Raw genomic sequence first — 23,388 nt, 5'->3', positions numbered from 1 at the left:
CCACAGAAGGAGGGACCGCCACCTGGGAGTCAGACAAAACCCCCCCCTCTCCCCCCGTTTGAGGGGGGGGGGGGGGAGCCCCCCCCCACCCCCACCCCCGCTGCTCTGGCTTCTTCCCTGGATTAGGGTTCTTCTGATATGCCAGGTCATGAACTATTTTTACAAAAAAGACCCACAGCTTTTACTGGGAAGTTTAATTAATCATGAATGACTGGAATTTTCTGCCTTGCTTGTTGAGTGGACTTTTAATCTGGGCTACCTTCTGACTATATAATTTACGGAAGTCTGAAGAATGAAAGAGCATAGGGATTCAGTGTCACGCCCAAATAAGCTATTTTTAAATCTGTTCTATGAGGTTCTACCTAGAAAGTTTATTTTGTTAAAAATTCTCTTGCTCATTGTAGAATACAGAGGTAGGTCAGGATGGAGTCCAGATAAATCTCCAAGAAGGATTAGTGAAGAAATGACCAGGGTGTTGTAGAAGTGTAAGACAACAGGCCCTTAAAGGTCACCCCTAATACTTTTAGTTTTATTCTGTTGACCCTGTCTCTACTCCATCTAACAAAATTACTTGTTGATTAAATAATGCAGTAGTTGTCCAAGGTGTCCTGTTCCCCTATGGTAGGTAAACACATGAATTTAGAAAGCAGTTTCCAATTTCGATTTTACAGAAATAATGAGAATCATTTTAGAAACTTTATCAGCTTTGCTTGGTTTGATTTGGATACATGTTAATTTCCTACCAAAAATGACTTGCCTCACACATGTCTGTGCACGTGCCTGTATATGGGTATGAACCTGAGTAGGTGTATGTGTGAGTACATGTGTAGGGGTGGGAGTAAATCCAAGCTAGGTGAGAACGAGGGCCTTGAGCCTGCATTGGCAGATTTCTGAGGTGTCTTTTAACAACTTCTTTTAGAATGTCCTTTCCTCTTTCAGATGAGGTGTCTTCTGATACCACAAACTGCTCAGGAAAAAACACGGGTAAGGAGAGAAAACCATCTTATATAACATTCTCTCTTCAGGCTTCAAATTATGAAATGCGGTGATTAGAAAAAAATTCATCAGTGGGTTTAGTTAAAGTTAAACAATGCCAGGTATGTCAACTGCTCCTGTATTTTGGGAGAATAATTAGAGTTGAACTAATTCTCTAAGAAGCCTCTTCAACAACAGTTTGAAGGATTCAACAGCAAACTCTGAAATACAGATATACTGCTCTTCATAATTAAATCTGAGTAAAAATCTGGTAATTTTTGGTAGAAAAATTATTTTTTACTACTATTTGGTTAAAAAAAAAAAAACCCTGAGATATCTAAGGTTTTTTTTTTTTGTTGTTGTTGTTGTTTGTTTTGTTTTGTTTTTTACCAAATAGTAAAAATGTCAACCACAATTTAATGGCATACTCATCTGTGACTATAGGTATGACAGGAGAACTTTGCTGCAAAATATTTCACAAGTAAAATCTAACTAATCACCATAGAACAAAAAAAATCTTCCTTAATTCAGATTGTGATAGACCTGGTTTCCAGGGACACTGAATAGAATTCTGTGAGTTGTTTCCCATTTTGGATCATGTTCTACACCTCTACTCAAGGGAGTAGGGTAGATTCCTTACAACACGCATAGCTGTTTAGGGAGCAAAATTTGTTTCATTACATTTGCTGGAACTTTTTGGGATTTAACAATATGCACAGTGGTAGTTCCAAATTCCCATGATGATTCTTGTTTTACCTGGACATACCTAAAAGCTATACATGCAGTTTTTGCAGATGACTCTGATTCCATTTCCTACTTGACACTCTTACTTCATCTACAGTTCAAGTATAAGCTAGTTATTAGCTCCCAAGGGGCCCTCAGTAAGCTGGGTTCTTTCTTCCTGGGCCCCTGGGATCCATGGAGTTTCTTCTTACCTCCCAAGCAATTCAGGTCTTCCTACCTTGGGAACAGAAATGCACTTCTTTAAGTCACCTACACCCAACTAAGTGATTATCCTAGACTCTACCCTTCAGCATTTGAACAAAGCTGACTTGAAAAGGATAATTTCTGGCTAGTAGTTGAGGAAAATGACCAATATGGATTGCTCTGAACCTTTCTTATTTTAGAGCTTTAGCCAGTGCCTTGAGCTTGTTCACAACATCAGAGAATTTATGTATTTTCTAACATTCCCCTCAAACAACCATATTTTCATTATTCATCATTAGATTTCTGAGGAATTATATATTTGATACAAAGAGGCATTCACAATTTAAATGACTTTTCAGAAAGTAAAAAAGAATCTAGTATTTCCAATTAGTAGTTTTGCTCTAGGGATAATAGAAACCTGTTTATTCACCAACGTTTATTAAAACAATCTAGGATATAAAGAATAGACTTTATAGCTCCTTTCAAGCTGCTTAAGCTTAAAATGGGAACAAGGTATCTAAGACCCCAATTATTAATGAAAAATTTGATAACATATATAGTTGGGAAATATATCTTATATGCATTTGGTACTTAATAGCTCATTTACAAGGATGGTTTTAGAACTCAGAGTAAACTATAAGCCTGAGCTCTCTGATGCTTAAAAGCCATTCATTTATTCAATTAGACACACACACGTGCACAAAAAAACAAAACAAAACAAAACACATTTGCTTAGTGTCTATTCAATAATAAATAAAATAGGACACAGTTCAGGAAGATATTTAGACAAAGTTGGAGGAACATACTAGTATTTTGCTAGGGAGTTACTGAAGATGGCACTGGTCATAGATGTTTGCTGTGCAGCTCAGCATCAAGTGTACTTTCTGTTTAAGTTTTCCTCCACCTACCGCTTTGCCTTTCCTCATTGGCCTTCCTATCAGCAGCTCACTGTCTCTGGGGACTGTCCTGAGAAACCATTCCAGGGTAGAAGAAACAATGCTGATTCTCACCTATTCTGCTTGGCTACACTGATTGTTACTTCCTCTACTATTTGGATTTTAATTTCCTTATGAAGCCTCTCAACTTCCTCTCATCATTCTCTTTTTTTTTTTTTTTTAAAGATTTTATTTATTTATTTGACAGAGAGAAACCACAAGTACACTGAGAGGCAGGCAGAGAGAGAGAGAGAAGGAAGCAGGCTCCCTGCTGAGCAGAGAGCCCGACGCAGGACTCGATCCCAGGACCCTGAGATCACGACCCGAGCCGAAGGCAGCGGCCTAACCCACTGAGCCACCCAGGCGCCCCTCATCATTCTCTTTTAAACAATCCATTCTAGGGGTGCCTGGGTGGCTCAGTGGTTAAGTGCCTGCCTTCAGCTCAGGTCATGATCCTAGGGTCCTAGGATTGAGCCCTGCATCAGGCTCTCTGCTCAGCAGTGCCCCCTGCTAGTGCTTGAGCTCTGTCAAGTAAATGAATAGAATTTCTTTTTTAAAAAATGGACCTTTCCAGGGAGGAACCGAACTTTTATTCTTTTTTTTTTAATTAAATTGATTTATTTATTTTCAGAAAAACAGTATTCATTATTTTTTCACCACACCCAGTGCTCCATGCAATCTGTGCCCTCTATAATACCCACCACCTGGTACCCCAACCTCCCCCCCCCCCCCCGCCACTTTAAACCCCTCAGATTGTTTTTTCTTGACCACATTTCTGGGGACATCTTTTTTTTCTGTCCAAATATAGATTTCAGAAAATTGGAAGGATACCTGTATTACAAACTGGTGACACTTTTAGCAGTTCGCTATGTACTTCTTGTGAAGTCCTGTGTGTTACTTTGCTGGACTATATTGTTGGTTTCTTTTATTGCTTTTTGTTCACTGAAGGGTTGATGATGCCAAATTCTCTAAGAACAATGAGCACTTCTTCCTTCTATCTTGATTTTATCAAAGTGCCCACAATAGATAGTAGTTCTCAAACTGGATTGTGTTCGTTGAGCATTAGCTGAATGGGTTTGTGTTCTATTTGATCAGTTTCACTCATGGTATTGCTTGGTTACCCTTCACTAGGACAGATGCACAATTATTGGAAAAGTAGTTCAAGGTTTAAAAATTGATTTTGCTCAAATCTTCAGTTTTTCAGTCTATTTAATACACATTTACATAACATTGGTTCACTGTCTCTCCCTCCTTTGAATCTGTAGGCATATGAAATTGACAGCAATAAGCTATCCATGCTGCTGCTGATATCTTGCCACTCAGCCTTCCTTTCATGTCATTTCTTCACTTCATCTTTATTAAATGTTTACAAATCAGTTAGGTTCAAACTACAAGCCTGAAATTGTGGCTAAATGCTTGCAATGACAGCTGCAGTTTTCTGCCAATATTTGAATGCAGTTTTCTTGATCAGTTTTGTTTTTGAGTGTGCAATTTGCAGATACCTCCTGGAAAAAGAAGCATGCTAATGGATTTCAGATGTGGTGTGAATTACTTATTTGTACATTCGTGCAAAATCAAACACATTTGGGACAAGTTTTGTTTATTCTTTGGTTTCAAAGAACAGAATTGTGCCAGTAATTCAGCAAGTGTAAAGGCAATCCCTACAAAAGGGGCAACTTGTTGATTTCAAAGAATACAGTTTGAAACTTTCTGCTGGAGAAAGAAATAATGAGCCAGCAACCAGTGCACATTCCTGAAGTTACCCAGGCTTGCAATCCTACTCTCATCTGCTTCCTTTTGCTGCTTCGGGGAGAGAGAAATTCACTCCACAGATTAAGTGTTAACTAGTTGTTTTCTGTTTTTTTTTTCTTTTTAAAAGATTTTATTTATTTATTTGACAGAGAGAGGAATCACAAGTAGGCAGAGAAGTAGGCAGAGAGAGAGGGGGAAACAGGCTCCCTGATGTGGGGCTCTATCCCAGGATGCTGAGATCATGACTTGAGTTGAAGGCAGAGGCTTAACCCACTGAGCCACCTAGGCACCCCAGTGTTGACTAATTTTAACAAGAATCTCATCTTTGATGAGAAGTAAATCTTTGATCAAGTTTAAATAGAACAGAAGACACCATGGGAACACTCTTAAGTAGAGTGAGATATCAGCTGGGTATCCAGTAGTGGAAGGATCTCCTATCACTTTGATAAATGAAAGATGCTTTAAGGCCAAACTCAGAGTCAACCTCCTCATTTGTGACTCTGCATGAACTAAACCTCAAGACAGCATTAACTCATCTTGCCAGTTTGTGCTGTGAGCATAAGGGGGATGCCTATAGAAGGTGTAAGTATCTCTTAGCACCAACCATTACCACAGCCAGAGCAGAACTTAGAGTTTCACTGATAGTTCAAGACTGTTATGGTATTTCACATTTACAGGTTTTATAGAGAAATACACAGTCTCTTGTTTTCTTCTTTAGATGCTTCCTTTCACTCTAGACTACACATATCATACCGTACTAACTAGAACTCATCATCACTCATGTTTAGGAATCAGAGTCCTGGTGATGACAATAAGAAAGGTGAGAGAAGTAAATCAAATATTCTCTCCTAGAAACAGAATATATATTTTTGATGGTTTCTTTTTCCTACTTCACATTTTCCCATGTGTGAGGGGAACGTGATAACCACTACACTACGGAAACTACACTTTCCCATGTAAAGTATTATGACTTTACCTCTGATTTTTGTAGCTGAATTCAATTTTCTGAAGTTAAGATTAAGTTGGGGCATTGGTTCTCAAACTTGAACACACATCAAAATCACAGGACTGTTAAAACACAGATTGTTGAGCATCGTCCCCCAGAGTCTCTGATTCATAGGTCTGATGGGGTCCAGGAATTAGCATTTCTAATAAATTACTGGATAATGCTAATGCTTCCAGTCTAGGGACCACATGCTATGGAAGGTAGTTATACAGCATAGTCTTTTGTGTGCAGAAGTGTGATCATACTGACCTCTTTCATTCCTTCCCATCAAATAGTTGCCATTTAATTTTTATGAAGCAATTTTAAGGACACTTCTTGAGTCCTTATACATATACCTATACACATTGTTCACAATTGTATATTAGAAATCTTTCTTTTTTTAAGATTTATTTATTTAATTGAGGGAGAGTGAGACAGTACATGTGCATGAGGAAGGGGGAGGAGCTGAGGGAGAGGGAGAGAAGAGAATGTCAAGCAGATTCCCCACTGAGTCTGGAGCCTGTAGGGGGGCTTGATCTCATGACCCTGACATCATGCCTGAATTGAAACCAAGAGTCCAACTTAACCAACTGAGCCACCTAGGCGCCTATATTAGAAATGTCTTAAATTAACTAGGCATTCAGTGACTATAGTAATTTGGAAAAGTAAATTATGAAACTGTGCTAGATTTTTCAGGAGAAAATCAGTCACTTCTATTGCACTGCATCAGCTTATTTAGAAAGTTATTAAGTTATCCCTACAAACTCGACTCCCATTTATTTACATGGCTTTAGAGAATTTTTAGATACTCAAAGGCAATTAACAACTAAAAGCAATGAAAAGCAGTAAGCAGGCTAAATACCCATTTTCCTTTCTGCTTGAAGTATTTGTTTCTGTTAATATCATAATTTACTCAATTATAGTCTTCCTTTTGCAAAATACCTATTTTCTAAGATCAGAGTTCTTCACTGGGTTGTATAATTATACGTAACAAAAATTGGGCTTCCTCACAAAACTAACCAAAACAAAGAGAAACCCTAATGACATTCGTTGAGGATCCAAAAAAGAAAAAAAAAACCCAAAAGATAAGTGTTTGAAAGCTCTTTTGTTATGACAATGCCAGGTATGTTAAGCCACTTGATTACACTATAATTTATAAGTCCTCTTTTGTATATGAGATCATATAAGTTTCAAATGAAAGAAGCCAAAGAAAGACGTCCCTAGCATCTGAGAATCTGTACATGTTAGTTCAAGTTTCTCTTTTTAAAAGTACATGTATAGATAATAACTTTTCCTTTTCAAAATAGTATTTTAGTTATCCTTATGTTTATAAAGAAATGTACAAAAGATAATAGGTGATCCCCAACAATGCAGAGCTTTTTAAACCCTGAGCATAATTTTTTTTTGTTGTTCCTTTAAGCTTTACAAAAAGGCAATTTTTTCTCTTTGGCTTTTTAGTTGCTCTTGAATCACAGACAACAGTGATAAAAATGAAATCATTTAAAATACAGCTAAATTTTTTTTTCAGTTTGACAAAATTTTATAGTTGAAGCATGATAATTAATTTGGCTGTGTGGTACATTTTTTTCCCCCAGAAGAAATGTGGAAAGATGAGCTACCTATTGTATGACATGTATCTCAGTATGTAGGTGCTAATATCTAGGTATTTGGCACATGCAAAGTCTAGAACAATGGGGAAACCTGCTTATTGACAAACCAGCAAATGGGATCTGGACAACGGCAAGGGAAGTCCCCATCCAGGCACTTAAAAATCAGGGAAGTTTGGTTTTTGAAAATTCAAAACAAATTAAAAAAAAAAACCAATTTCACTGGACAAGCAGTGCCATCACCCGAAAAAAAAAAAATGGCTTTAACGTTGAGAAGTTCTCACTCTTGGCTGTGAGGTGCAAGAGATTCAGTTATTGGGGTGCACTAGGGTGATCAACCACCCCATTTGTTGAGGACAGAGGCATTTCCCAGAATGCGGGGGTTTCAGTTTTCGAACCAGGACAGTCTTGGTTCAACAGAGACAGTTGGAAACCCTGGGTTGTGTTTTCACATCTGTCAATTATACTTTATATAATACAAGCCAGGTACTGTACTTGGCTTGAGTCCATAATCAGCTTCATTAGGCATTTGTATCAAGTTGATTTTTTGATGTTGCAGTTTCTTTGGCAAGTTAGTAATGATACCTGGGAATCCTGACCGATTTTAGTAATGGCTTAACTATCAGCTATACAAAATACTTTATGTTTAATTTTTTGAAAGTTGAATTAAGTAAACAAATTCCTTTAAACTGAGCAATCAATACTTTCTCCTACTTGCCAGTTCCCAAATGATATTTTTCTACGAGAATGAGGCTTTTAGAAAGTTATATATGCTTTTAAAAATCCTTTCTTAACATGAACTAGTGATTTTGAAATCCATTGCCTTTAAGGAAGATACACAGAGAGTAGACAATAAAGTTGTAGAAAGATTAAGTGACCCATCAATGGGTTATAATCTATTCCCCATTCATTCATCTCCCTTTTGGAGCAGATGAGTATCTGTTGACTTTTATGTAGATGATAGCTCATGGAGAAACAGTTTCTAAAAATTTATTTATATATGACTCCAGGTATGTGACAATACAATGGTATTCATGTAGTTTTTGTGATGTAGTTTGTGATGATATCCATGACAGTTTTTATAGCTGTCAAGGATGGTGCCTGTCATTTGAAATTCTCAGTGCAAATTTCTCCCCCAGTATCACCCATGGTTGGCAAAAATTGTCTGAAAAAAATTCCTCAGTGTGAACTGATATTTGGAGGTAATATTGCTTTTTAAACCTCCTGCTTTTGCACAACACTGAAAAATTCTGGACAAATACATGAAAAAGGAGTAAAAAAAAATCATGTTTTCATTAATTGTTAAAACACAGAGGGCTGGTTAAAAACATATTTATAAAATAGGGGCACCTGGGTGGCTCAGTCATTTAAGCATCTGACTCTTGATTTCAGCTCGGGTTGTGATCTCAGGGTTGTGAGATCAAGCCCTGAGTGGGGCTCCATGCTCAGGGGGAGCCTGCTTGATTCTCTCTCTGCCCTCCCCTCTGCGCACTTTCTTTATGTCTTTCTCCAAAAATAAAGAAATAAAATTTTTAACAATATATTTGTGAAATAGAATACACTTAAAATATCTACAGGTAGTTAAATTATTAGGCGTCATCTGTAACTGGTACTAGTGTGTTCAAAGGTACAATTGACTTTAACACCAAAGCACAGTACAGATTTCAGCCATTATATAAAAAAATCCCCTCAGCTTTAGGTTATGTAATGATAAACTGTACCTGTTGAAAAATATATGTGGAAAAAAGAAATAATTTTAATACAAATGTGACTCATCTGCAGGCATTCATTTATTCTGATCCAGCAACCATGGTAAATGTGTTTGGATTACTGGGCATAGTATGAAACATTTAAAAGGGAGTGGAGAACTTTATTAAAACAGAAGGCTCTTCAAACTCTACAATGATGTCAGAAATATAGGTCCTTGGAGCACATTATTGTTTTAAGCGGAGGTCCCCGCACTTTCACATTGGTTATAAAACATTATTTTGTGCTGCTGGCCTGGAATGAGAATGTCATACATCTGCAGGCAATTAGAAGAAGCTGGACTGCATGTTTGATTAGCTCAATAATAAACGGGCACAAGTGTGACTCCACTTATGTTAGTCAGATTCCCTAGACAGATTATCCTGTTGTTATCATATGAAATAAACCCCTTTTATCAACAATTAAGTAAATCCACATTTATGGGCACTTTGCAAAATTGTGAGGTGGGAAGAAATCCAACTTAAGCCTTAAGTCATCCAAAAAACTTTTAACCCTGCTTTCAATGATACAGACCCCAATCCCAAGTCTTAAAGAAATTGGTTGAATTATATAGAACAGTTGGGTTAGAGATACCCTGTGTGCAAACAATCAGTAAGTATGTTTTTAGCATCTATCATAAGCCAGGCATTTAATAGTTTTAGCTTATAACTAAAGAAAAAAATTCTCACAGAATTAAGAATTACAAATGTTTTAATCTGTGAAAAGTAATTTTGTAAGGTCTAAGTCTTTTAAAAAAAATTAAATAGATTTCATTTTTATTATTCACATTTTATTATGCAGTTTCTACTGTAACCAAGTGAATCTTGTAAGTCTTGAATATACTCTATCCTAGAACTTCTTCATTCAGTTCTAGGCATTGTTCTTAAATTCAACCATATTTGCCAATGAAAGGTATAAGCCACTTTGGGAAATGACCCATTCATTTTTCTGTTTATTTTTTTCTCCTAAGTACCATTAAAATATATAACTGGAGCATGAAAAATAATTCAGTATAGAAAAGCCCATACTTAAAAAAAACTTCAGTATCACTTTCCATTTTCAGGAAAAACATCACCAAACCTTCCAATTCAACTAGATATTTAAATAACACAATTAAAAGTTGCTGTCTTAAATAAACTCAAGATACTTTTTATCAATGTTCACTCAAACACATATACATAAAGTAACCTCATGAGGCTATCTCCTTGACATAATCCTTAAATTAAATATCGGAATATCAAGCAGATGCTGAAGCATTCATCATCATTATTGGAATTCTGACTCATGGCAGTAACACAAAACAGATGCTAATATGATGCACCCTCTGAAAAGTGACACCATCACGGCATGGGTTAGCTCTTGATGTGGGGTACTTAAAAATTTGAACACAAAATATAAAATATTAAAAGTCAGGGTATGATAGGGGTCCTTCATTTATAAGCCATTTCAAATCTATCTCATACAGTATATAAAACTCCACACCAGCGCATAAAGGGCAGCATCTCAGGGAAACAGAAGATGCTTCTTTTCCTCACTTGGAACAGGTAGAAGGTTAAAAACTCCTGGACCCTTTCTGTTGGCCAGTATGTACCATGCACCTGTGGTATAAAATGGGGTCTACTCTGTCAGCCCCAGGGCTGTGCAAAAGGAGTCTGGGGCTCCTATGGCCCTTGTCAGTAACGAGCTCCACACCAGGCAGATCTGAAAGGGTTGGCTAAGTAGGAAAAGGGAAACAAAATCTAATAGCACAGTCGAGTTAACTAATATCCTACACATCTTCAAAGCCCAAGATTCTTATCATTTTGTTAGCATGAGTCTACAGCTGTTTCTAGAATACACAGTGATGTGTACTCTTTGAGAAAATAAACAGAAAAACCCAAGCAGATGGTGCCATGGTGCAAGTGATATAAGAGAAATGGACTCAGATGAGAACTGAAAACGATAGAAATGTGGAGTGGGGAAGACTCCTCAAAGGTAACGAGAAACAAAAGTCCCATTTCTTTATTCCTCAGTGAGAAAAATAAATTAGTGGCAAGTTCAATGAAAAGAAAACTTGAGAACCCAAAGGAGGACATTTATGGAGTAGCTTGACGCACAATTTCAAAGTCCAAATGAATAACCTGACTGTTCCTTCTGACAGCTGTTGACTCTGGCTCCGCCTGCCTGAGTTTGAAGGCTAGTTCTACTCTCACCACCCGTGTGACCCCTGATTCCCAAACTTGGCTGCAGGCTTGGAACCACGTGCGAAGCTTTAAAAAATAGGGAGGCCCAGAACCCATCCCCAGAGACTGTTATTTAATGGGGCTGGGGTGTGGCTTGGATATGGAGGTTTTAAAAGCTCCCAAGTGACTATAGATGGTTGTTATGGTTGAGAACCACTGATGACCCCCCTCTCCGAGCCACGGCTTCCTCATTTGTAAAATGAAATCGATACAGGCAGCAACCACCTTTTAGGATTTTTGCCATGATTAAATGATAATTCAGGCAAAGCACTCGGCACCATGGCGTGTGGGAAGTTCTCAGTAAACTGGCGCTGTTAATCCTCACCACGAGGTGCACTTGGACAAAAACGTTCTCATTAGCATAATAAGTCATGCTTACCTTGGCACACGTTATGCTCACTCTGCTCGTAGCCTGTTGCACACTGGATCCGGTGAGAAGGGTTGGAGGGGATGCGCTGAGGGTCAGCTGGGTTTCGCCGGATGACAAAGTTATTTCGGCCAGTCTGCACTTCGGGGCCTGCAACTGCAGCAGCGCTGGCCACGAAGCCGCCCCCGGGCATCACTCCACTGGCTGCCATGCCCGTGGCTGTCACGCCCCCAGCGCCTGTCCCTGACGAGGCGGCTGCATTGGCCGCTGCACCCACGCCTTCCGCAGCGGGTGTTTCTTGCTGAGGTTGCTCATTATTGACAATAATCTGGGCTGTTTTAGGAAGGCAGAGGTATCCTCCGTAGTGGTTGACACATTTCATTCCACCTTTGCAAGCGTCTGGGACAATGTCACATTCATCAATATCTGTGGTCAGCAATAAAATAAATCAGGAATCTTCTCAGAGGGAACACAGAACATGTAAATATACGCTCACGCCTTTTTTGTAGAGTACAAAGAGGACAGGAAGAGTGACATGAGATGGAGACAGAAATCTATGTTCAGACGGGAAGTCTTTGAAGTTGGCTCACCTTTGCACTGCTGTCTTACAGGATCCCACTCATATCCATCTGTGCATTGCTGTGAAGAAAACATCAAAGATGGGGCCAGGAGACAGTTAATGGGTGTATCCACTTCCTAAGAAGTCACTCTAAAAGCTTCATTCCTATGACAACAATCCTTGCTCTAGAGTCCCAGCTAGATCATGAGGTGGATAGTTTAACATTCCCTAGATTTTCTCCCTCCCTCCCTTCCTTCTCTCCCTCCTTCTTTCCTTCCTTCCCACCTTCCTTCCTTCTTTCTTTCCTTCTCTCTCTCTCTCTCTTTTTCTTTTGACAAATCTGTGCATTGCATCGCTTCCGGGCTCCCTTCTCAATCACCAGCTGCCTCAACTCTTGTGTTGTATTGGGTACAGTTGCCCATCACCATCTCAGAATTCTTTTCTGTTTCAATACTGATCTTCCCTAATCTCCTTGAATGCCTGTTTTTTTTTTTTTTTTTGCTTTATTTGCCCTTCTTCCACATTAAAAACTTTGCCAAAAAGAAAAAAAAATCAACCAAGTTCCTTTATTTAGCCCTTGACTCTTCCCCTCCTCTCTCAGTTCTCTTAGAGCATTCTAGCACCTGCCTTTCCTTACCTGTTCAGCTGAGTCTCAAGCCTCCCACTCACACCATGGCCCACCTCCTAGCTTCAATCCCTACGAGTCCTCTCTAGTTCACTCACTAAACAAACCATCTACTGAGTACCTTCTCCTATGGGGCACCGTTCTAGTCCCTGGGCATGCAAAGATCATGAAGACCTTGTCCTTGTCCTCAAGTGGCTCACAGACAGAAGAGCAGACAGACAGGTAGACAAGTTGGAGCAAGATGTCAGGTGCTGCGACCCATACATATATGTGGAAAGAGTGATGAACTCTGTCCAGGGCTGTGTGTGGGGCATGACAGAGTGGAAGAGAAGACTTTATGGGGAAGTCACAAATGAATTGGGTCTTACAGGATCTTTCCAGGGAAATGTGGGAATTCTAGGAGGAGGGACCATGAGAAAAAAGATGCAACACTGTTAAAGACAGAAAGAGCTGCAAGTAGTATGAGTGGGGGCATGCAGTTAGAGGGACAAGAAGGAACCAATTCCTACCTTGAATGTCAGCGAATCTCAAGCTTTATGATCAAGCTTAAGTCACCCAGGGTGCTTATTAAAATGCAGACCCAAAGGATCAGATTCTGCAGGTCTGGGTAGGAGACTTGGAATTTGAATTCCTAACAAGCATCCCAGGTGATTTTGACACAGGTTGCCTATAGGCTACTTCTTGAGAAACACTACTATAAGTGATAAGAGGCCTCTGAATAATTTTATTTACTTATTTTCCCTGAAGCATTTTTAAGCTCAGGAAAATATTTGAACAGATGCAGATTTGAGGAAGATGCTTCAGGAAAGATAGAGCAAAAGTAGAGCGAACAAACCAATACTTGAATTCTTTTAATAGAGCTGAGAGTTGCTTATGCACACAACAGATGCTCGGCAAGTAAATAGCTGAATGGAGACAGCTCAGTTTAAATGTTTTAGTGGGATCTGAAACTTCACAGGGTGAAAACTATACTCACTTTATCTCTGAAGCTAATTCTTTCTAGTTTCTCCAACCTGCCCAGAGCGCCACCACCCTTCTTAGGACCTTGGATTATAACTGTAACACACACACTGACTTTTCCATTTATTTTCCTTTAAACTCTGCTGACTTCGTGTCCATGTCTGTATCTACCATGTTGGTGTGTAAGCCTTCTTGCCTCGTGAATAGGCAAGGCTGTCTGGCTGTCCTCCATATCTCTGTGTGCTGCACACAGCCTCCAAAACAATCTTCCTTGCTCTCTTGATTGTATTACTCCTATATTTAAGACCTCATACTGACTTGCAGACCTCTCACCTCCCACTTCTGCCATCTCTGGGCTCCCTCAGCACCCAGCACCAGCCCACCTAAACTTGTCATCTCCTCAACTTGTCTTGGGTTGTTTTTACCCCTAGACTTTGATCATGTCACTTTCTCTGATTCCGATGCCTCTTCAGCCATTCTAGATTAATCTGACGTCATTACTTCTTTCAAGATTCCGCACAGAACTTGACCTCTTCCAATATGCCAGTGCTCACACTAATTACTTCCTTGCTTTTTCTATCTCTTTAGCATTTATATAATTGATACAATTATAATACATGTACTTGCTTAGGAACTTTGTAGTTCAACAGTATTTTCCCAGCGTAAATTCCATGAGGTAAAGGTCTAGATTTTCTTAGTAAACAAGTTCTTTTGCTGGTGTAAGAACTGCTTATGTGCATGGTAGCTACTTGGCAAGTAAATGGTTGAATGAACCCTAACTTTAAAATGGAAAGGGGATATGATGCTGTCTTGTGAATATGAGCTCAAATTTCCAAAAAGTACCTTTCAAGTCAGGCACAATGACAGTACACTGAATAATCTATTTGCTAACTAGAGAGGGCATGCAGATTGTGATAGGTATTTAGTTCCAGTATATTTAATATGGATCTGCTATTAAACAAGCCTAGACTGACTAGACCACTTGCTGGCTGTGTAGCCTTCAGCAAGTTAGATACTCTCTCTGATCTTCAGTTCTGCTATTGGTAAAAGGAAGATGATACCACTTCCCTCAACCTTTGTTATGGAAATGAAAGGAGATAGTATCCCCACAACAGGGTACTCACAGAGCAGTTATATTTTATTCTTTAACCATAAATTATTAGGCATACACAGTTCAAGAGACAATAGACCTAATTTTAGAACAAAAAGGATGTCATATCTGGAAAATCTGCTATAATAATAATGAACCCTAGTTAGTGGTCTAAAACTCTGGTGTTTAATCCACAGGGACCTTTCTCTGCTAAAGATAATTGTGATTTAATTGATGAACCAAAGAGAAGGGGGTATAAGATAAGCAACTGTAAAAGCAATAAAATATTTTATTGGATGAATATAAAAATGGGTAGTTAATTTAACTTTAGCTCCTTAAGAAAGTAGTAAGTTTAGCCTGAATAACAAAACATTCTCATTTGAAGATAAACAGCACATGTATTCATTTCTCATGCTTTATTTATCTTCAGCAGAGGAAGCAACTACATTTATCATTAAGTTAACAAAATATTTATGTGAAATCCTACTTGATTTATAGTTGATCTGAACAACAACAAAGAACATTTTCCAGAAGAATACTAACATTTCGGGGATAATAGGATACCAAAAAGTGAGATAATGTTTATTATCAGTAATTGACATTAGCTCACTTTTAGGAGTTCTTTTTTCAAAAATTTTTCACATTCTTTTGAGTAGGATTACTTCATTTTAAATTGGGAGCAAGTAGAAAAATATGTTTTTCATATTGTGATCCAGGACAAATGTCACTTGCCTCATGACACTGGTTAAAGACTAGAAGACACAAAACAAAAACAAACAAACAAAAAAAGAAAAGAGAAAACAGAGGTGTAAACAAACTCACTGAATGAGGTTAAGTACTGCCCTCTGTTCTCACTACATCCATTCCTGATAGTCAGATGATATTTTCGATATTTTATCAAACATTGGTAATATCTATGCAATCAACTAATTAATCAAATATTACTTGGAAATAATCAGATGTAATTAATTAGAAAATGCAAATTTGCAAAACCAAATTTCACACAATGCATTTTAAGACCACTTTAGCCAATACGCATCCTGGTAGCACATAAATTCTACCTGAAGGGCATTTATATGAATTATCAGTTATACTATAAATGGATATATATAGTCTTTATAAATTCAATAAGGGCCATTTACATGAGAACATAAGTCATATATACAAATGAGGTATGTGCTTTTGTGATGTTTGTTTTTATTTGACTTGTCTTACTCTGCAAGTTTTGGTTTTATCTACATGTATATAGGAATCCAGGCTTTCCAATTCCTTACCCTCATTAATTTATTGGATGTGTTAGAAACATGTAGCTTACTTTGGTTTTTGTTTTAAAAGGGTCTCCTTTTTCAGTCTTGCCAGAAATCATTACATTTTGGTCCCTATCTCAATTGGTGATCTAAATGAAATTTTGGAGGGACCACGGGTGATTTAAACAAATCTTAAATGTGAACCACACTAAAGCGTTGTTTAATTTATTACCCTCCACAGCCTGCAGACCACATACACTGGCAGGGGTGGATAAAGTCACCCTTGTGTCACCGAATCCCGCTGAACCGCACTTATCTCAAATTCCATCACCCCTTACCGTGTACGTGATGGTTTCTTCAGTGTCCTGTGACTTGACCAGCGCCAGAGTCAGCATAGTTAGGAAAAGGGCTTTCAACATCGTGAATCTCAAAGAAAGCACAGGACAAACTGATGCTTAGTATCTGCTGCAGGGGAAATAACAAAACTTTAGCTGTGCAGTAATAAGCAAGGAAGGGCAGGAGGGAGAGGCTGAGGTTCCATCATACCCGATTTCCAATCTCCTGTCTCATTCCCCTCCCCCACCTCAACCTTCCCTGGGCCAAAGGAGGCACCAAAGACTGTAAAAACGGCTGCAGAGTTACATTTCACTTTACTCCATCCAGCTGCGCTGAACATATACAAAGGATATTCAGCGAGGAGTTTCTACTGTTCCTTCACAACAGGCTCCAGAAAGGGTGTGGAAGGGAAGAATAGAGGGTAATTAATTTCAAAGGAGATGGTGCATTTATTGTGTGTGTGTGTGTGTGTGTGTGTGTGAGAGAGAGAGAGAAAGAGAGACAGACAGACAGACACACGGGGGGGGGGAGAGAAAGAGAGAGAGAGAGGAGGTGGGGCAGCAAATCTCATATTTCTTGAATATTCAGGTTTTGCCTATATGCTCACCTCCAACTAGTGAAGTTCCTTGCACAGCTTAGCAGAAATACCTGTGAACTAATACAAATTACCTTGACCTCAAACTTTTTTTTAAAGCAAAACACCAAAACAAAACTCAAGAGCTATCTCCTCCCCTAGTAGAATACCTGCCCTTCAGAGTTCCTTCTATTCCCCGAACAAACCCTCAAAGTGGCATTTCCGTGCCATTCTCTTCGCGCAGTTTCCTGTGAAAGCCCCAAGTCGTGCGGAGGAGCTGCCCCAAGCGTCCGATTCTCGGTGCCTTATCAGTCCCTTGGTACCCGGCACGCTACCTTCAGGATCCGGCTGCCTAGAGCCAGAACCCGCGGACCACACCGCAGCCGCGTACAGTTTCCAGGCGGCCGACCTGGCGCCCCGGGGGAGGTGAGGTTCCCTCTCCTAAGTTAACAGGCTGCAGCCCCGGGAGCTGCTCTGCGCTCCCGCTTTTCACCAGCTCCTGTGGAATCCAGGTGCGGCTTAAATCTCGTACATTAGCCCCCTGAAACTTTCAAAACTTCGTTTATGGGCACAGCCCAGTCGGCTGATTGCGGGCGCGCACACACTTGCCCATCCAAACAGATGTCACCCCAGTACTCGCACATGCTGACAGATCGCATTCCGAGACCGCACACCTCCACCTCCCTCTCTGCCTGAGAGATCTTGCACAGTCCGGGGGCAGTTCTCGGGTACCCGGCACCCTTGAGGTTACCCCACTTACTTCCCTGCGCGCGGCCCGGCGGGCACTGAGGGCGCCAGGGGCTCCTACCTGCGCGGCCGCGCTGCTCTCCGAGCCTGGGCAGCAAGGGGAGAGCGGCAGGGGAGGGCAGCCCGGTGGGTCTGAACTGGCGAGTTCTGGCAGCGGCTGCGGCTGCAGGAGGAGGAGGAGGAGTAAGGGAGGGAAAGGGGGAGGGCGAAGGGGGGCGGAGGAGAGAGCCGAGGGAGGCGGAAGGGCTGAGCCGGGCGCCGCAGGCTGGGCGGGAGAGCGCTCTGAGCAGCCGGGTCTGCGCCCCCTCCTCCGAGTGCCCTCTCCGCCTTGGCGCCTGCCCTCCTCTGCCAGCCGTACACCCCAGTTCCCAGACACGCCTGAACCCCAGGCCGAAGATGGCATGCTTGGCATGTGAGGTCTTGGGTTTGAATCAGCCTTGGTGATGCTCCAGCCTTCCCGACAATATCTCATGCCCCGTAGAGGAAAAACATCTCTCCCAGAGAGCTGCTCAGGGTCCTGAGAAACTGGTTAAACATTTTTTTTTTTTTTTCCGATAAGTGAATCCTAGGACAGTTAATTAACCCCATTCATTGGACTGGTTGTTGTTGCCCTTTCTTTCAGATTATTTGTTTATTTATTTGTTTGTTTGTTTGTTAGTTTGTTTTCTTTTTGCGTGGGGGAGGGTCTGCTTTCTCAAATGTAGAAATAAGAGAATCCGTTCATTCAACAAGTATTGATGACCTACTATGTGACAGGGTTGGCAATGGGCCACGTGTAGCTCATGCTAACAAAATTGTGAGGTCAGGTTTGGTTTTGGTCTCACAAACCTCCCCTGTGTATGGGCCCTTTTCTTTACCTAAGCTTCTCTTCTCTCCACTGGTTCACTTGCAAGAGTCTCCAGTTCTGGTCATTCAAAGTTGGACATTTCATCTTCACCTTTCATACTAATGGTGGAATTTAGGGAATCCGGAGAGCAAAAAAAAAATTTTTTTTTTTTTTTCTGGCTTCTTCAAATCATACCACACAGATTGCTGTTATCTCTGAAGGCTCCAACTCTATGGTCAGATTAATAGTTTGCTTCCAAGGCAGTCATGTCTTCTAAGAAGCAAACAGCCAAATACAACTTCATGAATGAGACAATGTGCCAACTGAAGGTACTAAGGACTTTGACCCCCAGCAGGAGACAGAGGGTGGAGAGAGAGGGTCAGCTTCTTCCCCTTTTCTGCTGGCCACCGCAGAGAATATGGTAGGCAGAGGCTGTTGGGTGGAGGCCTCTCTCCTTATCTCTGGGGTATGCAGTGGGTTGTCTAGACCTTGCCAGATTGGTTGCAAGCCACACAATATTGAGCAAGATCAAAGGAGCTTAATGACCCTGAACCTTACATAAGTATGTGGGATTTTGCTAATGGTATTGAAGATTTTTACTACCAAAATTCAAGTAAGTTTGTTTTCCCAGTCATTAATGGCCTCCAAACTTAAAAAAAAAAAAAAAAAAAAAAAAAAAAGAGGAACTTCACCTTTGTATAGTAAGAAGATCTGTCCACACATTTTCTTCTGTTCTTTTTTTTTTTTTTTTTTTTCCTATCCTTGGCCCTCTCCCCAGAAAAAGTGGATTGAAACTCCCAAATTTCTATCTCCAGCCTGGAGCTCTTCTTACCTGAATATCCAGCTGCTGACATTGTTATCTTCCTCTGTACACCTGATGGGCATTTCAAACTTAGCAGGTCTGCTGAGTCTCACCCTCTCTCCCAGCCTACTCTATCTAGCTGCTTCACCATCTTGAGTAATAGGAATTTCATCTTTCAATTTGTTCAGCTCCAAGATCATGAGTCACCCTTGATTTCTTTTTTTCCCCCACACGCCTTACATTCATTCAATCCTTCAGAAAATTCTCTTGGCTCCACCTTCAAAATATATCCAGAATCAGACCATTCTTCATCACTTCTTTTGTTAACACCCTGATCTGAGCAACCAGTGTGTTCCACCTGGATCATGATGATAGCCTCCTGCAGTTTTTTTCTCAGCAGAAATTCATAAAGATGGATCCTAGAGTAGGTACTCTTTCATGTCTTGCTTCCCTCACTTAGCATGCATCCATGTTGTTGGGTGCATTGGAAGTTCATTCCTTTTTATTGCTGAGTAGTATTCCAATGTGTGGATAGACCCTGACTTGTTTATCTCTTTACTTGCTGATAAATATTTGGACTGTTTCTGAATAAAGCTGTCATGTATGTTCATGGAGAAATTTTTGTTTGAATATATGTTTTTCTTTTAGGTAAATACTTAGGAGAGGAGCTGCTGGGTTATATGGGAAGAATATGTTTAACTTTGAAATGAAATGCCAAACTGTTTCCCAAAGTGACTGTACCATTTTATATTCCTACCAGCAACATGCGAGATCCCATTTGCTCCACATCCTTGCCAAAACCCGATATTGTCAGTCATTTATAGTGTTGGCTGTTATAGTGTGTTATTTAAGCGGCATCTTATTGGTGATCTCATTTCTAATGATGTTGAGCATTTTTTATTTCTTTTTTATTTATTTCCTAATGTCCATCAATATATATTCTTTTGTGAAGATCTCATTAAAATCGTTTTTTTAAGCAGAGGGAGAGTAGGGAGCAGGGGGAAAGGGAGAGAGAGAATCTCAAGCAGGTTCCATGCCCAATGTGGAGCCTGACATGCGGCTCAATCTCACGACCCTGAGATCATGACCTGAGCCAAAATCAAGAATCAGATACTTACCTGAATGAGCCACTCAGGTACCCCATCCTTCCTATTTCTAATGATAGGGTATCTCTTTACTAGTTGAAAAATAGTGAAATTGGCAATGGCTTTCTTGGGCTACTGATTCAGGGGTGAAATATCGTCCCACTCCAAATTAATCAGAACTAAAAGGAAGTACTTCTTTTCCGTAGTTAGGGGAAGGCCTTCCAAGCGCACAGTGGAGGGGAACAATGGAGCCCTTTGCCTCAGCTGCCACTGGCAACCTTGTTACCACCTGGAGGTAAGCCAGCCTGATCATGAAGGTGGTACATGCTGTGGGTGGCCAACATGTGGACAGAACCTACATCCTGGATAGACTGTTCATAGGGTGGACTGGTCCTAGGGCCCATGATACTTTTAGGGGTTCTCCACAATATCTTATTTTCTTATAAAGTCAGAGGAAAAAAATAAATGTCATCTAGCCTGATTAAATGTCTTAATAACATTGCAGTCACGAAATACAATTTTTTTTCTTTATTTTCCTTTTTCTTACTTATTTGCTTGCTTGTTTGTTTGTTTTAGTGGAGGAAGGGGTTCATGAAGGCAAAAGTACCCAGGGACCATGAAAGTTATAATGTGACCCTGATTGTTGCACTTCCAAATCAGGCAAATGTGGACTCTGTTCTACCTCTGCACTCCAGTTTTGTGAGGTAATATATTTTCTTATGATTCAAGCCAGTCTGAGTCAGGTGTTCAGTTACTTGCGGCAGAAAATGTACTCACCGCTAGCATGAGGAAGTCTATTCTGGAAGCTCTGGCCCTTGTGATGTGCTATGTTTGCATCCCACACTCCAGAGTGGCAGGCTCTGAGTGTTTCTTGGGAGAAGCTGTTCAGAGAGATTCCCAGCCTTTCTGTCCTTGGGCAAGCTGAGTGTTCCAGCCACTTCTGCTTGGATCAGCTTCTGAGCTCCTCCCCATCACCCCCTAGCATTGGGATGTGTGTGTGTGTGTGTGCGTGTGTGTGTGTGTGTGTGTGTGTGAGATTTTTAAAGATTTAAGACTTGAACTCTCCCTTTAATTCAAGAAGCCAACTCTGCCTTCTCTTCCATTTGAAAAGTAACCAGTGACTAACTTTTATAAGGGGACCCTCTGCTTCCTAGTTTACGAACTAGTACACTGTATATATTACAAAGAAAATTTTTTATTATATTTTCTTTAATATTTCCCTTTTTTAAAAAATCCCCTGAAAATAATTAGAAGTCTCAAGGACCCACAGGCTCTTTAATTAATTGAGTAATAGAGTCTACAAATCCTGTGGTTAAAACTTGATTAAGAATGTTCACTGATGTGTGGACAATTGGAGAGTGAAATATGTAAAAAACAAAACAAAAAACCCAAAATGAATTAAACAAAAAGGCAGTGAATATGAAACAATTCCATAGGGATTAATGGCAAGGTGATCAATTCACCCCAGTTTGCCCAGGACCTTTCGTTTTTGCACTAGCAGTTCTGTGTCTTGGGAAAGTGCCCAGTTCTAGACAAATTTAAATGTTTGTGTAGTGGAAAGAAAACAGGACAAGTAGCCAGGAGTTCTTGCCTGGACTTTGCTATGCTCTAGCTGGGTAACCATGGCAGTCACTCAACTTCTTTGAATCAGTTCTGCACAAATGTTGACCAGGGTAACAACATTTATCACTGTTGTTATTATATTATACTTAGCTATATTTATCACCTTGTTTTTGTTTGTTCCTCATTTATTACCTCTTCTTCTGGTAATTATATCCTGATTTTCCTTTGGAAACCAACCCTTACAGTGATAGGCCATGACCATCCCTGCCTACAGAATGCCACTAAGTATACATTAAGGGAAAACTCATAGACCCTAAAAATAAGGGGAAGTGGCCCAATGCTGGTACAAGAATGTCAAGAGCAGACTTGGTTCTCAGGCCTAGTGATGTGGCAGAATTTTTGTCTTCTTAAGTTGTTTCCATGTGCTGATAAGAATGAGGATACAGAGAACACAGGGCCCATAATTCCACGCTCCCTGTCTGGAAGGAGCCCATTGGACATGGGCTGTCAAGGCTTCTAGGCTTTAGGCCTGCCTCTCTGAGCTACAAGGCAGGCAGAGAGCTGGGGCATACCCCCTGAGCCCTTATTTCATTTTATCCTTTGCCGGCTGATTCTTTCTATCCCTGAAAACACACACCATGGTTTGCTCCAGAGCTCTTCCAATCCCTATGATTTGCATGGAGATTATTTTTCCTGTGACTCTGTGGGTATATGTGACCCAGGCTCTGCCAGTCCTAACATCAAATCTCTTATATCCACTGGGATTCGGTCAGAAAAGCAAACCCACCCTAAAACAACCCCCATTGAAGGGTCAGTGTGGCACAAGATCAGGATTTTAGAGTCTGGGTTCAAATCCTGACTGCCACTCACTGGTTGTGTGAACCTGGGAAAGTTACCTAACCTGTCTGGGCCTCAGCTTCCTCTTATAGAAAATGGGGATGATGATGATTCCTATCTTGTAGAATTTTTATGAGTATTAAGTAAGAGAATGCACATGAAGTCCTTGGTATAGTTCCTTGCACAGAGTTGTTGCCGCTATCGTTATTATTAATACCAGAGATCTATCACTCATGGGTTTGTGCTGTGAACTGAGTCAACCAGATTCACTGTACAATAAGATAAAAGAAGTTACTAAGGTTAACAATTGTCTTCCTATTTTTGTTTGTAACTATTTGTAGTTTATGGGATATTTAGAAGAAGCAGGGTCTGATAGTTTTACAAAACTGCAGTTTTATGACTGAGTCAGGGAAATGTGTGGCTCCATACTGCGCATCACTACTGTCCTGAGGTGACAGTATTTTTGGAATAAGTGGCTCTGAGATACCGGATATTCTGAATTTTGAACGGCTTATAAAATTATACTTCCTTACTGCTAATAAGCAGTAATAGCTTACACTTACATATTACTTACGCTGTGTCAGAAACTATAGTAAGCAGTTCGTATGTGTCAAGTCAGCA

General features: G+C 40.2%; 1 protein-coding gene across 3 annotated transcripts in view; it reads right to left on the bottom strand.

Moving 5' to 3' along the window:
- Positions 1-17,814, bottom strand: part of EFEMP1 (EGF containing fibulin extracellular matrix protein 1) — a 60,741-nt gene extending 42,927 nt beyond the window's left edge. Inside the window, exons 1-4 of one of the 3 annotated variants that reach the window (XM_059406043.1) lie at positions 17,716-17,814; positions 16,336-16,423; positions 12,107-12,155; positions 11,529-11,942 (exon numbers count right to left, since the gene is read on the bottom strand). In XM_059406043.1, coding sequence (XP_059262026.1) covers positions 11,529-11,942; positions 12,107-12,155; positions 16,336-16,416 — 544 coding nt within the window. In that variant the 5' untranslated portion in view covers positions 16,417-16,423; positions 17,716-17,814. Of the gene's footprint in view, positions 1-11,528; positions 11,943-12,106; positions 12,156-16,335; positions 16,424-16,940; positions 17,047-17,667; positions 17,692-17,715 lie in introns of those variants that run through there. The other 2 variants (XM_059406045.1, XM_059406044.1) reach the window with 2 other exon arrangements.
- Positions 17,815-23,388: the final 5,574 nt, after the last annotated feature.

Source organism: Mustela nigripes, chromosome 7 (genome assembly GCF_022355385.1).
Source record: "Mustela nigripes isolate SB6536 chromosome 7, MUSNIG.SB6536, whole genome shotgun sequence".
NCBI lineage: Eukaryota > Metazoa > Chordata > Mammalia > Carnivora > Mustelidae > Mustela > Mustela nigripes.
This window is presented reverse-complemented; position numbering and strand designations above follow the sequence as displayed.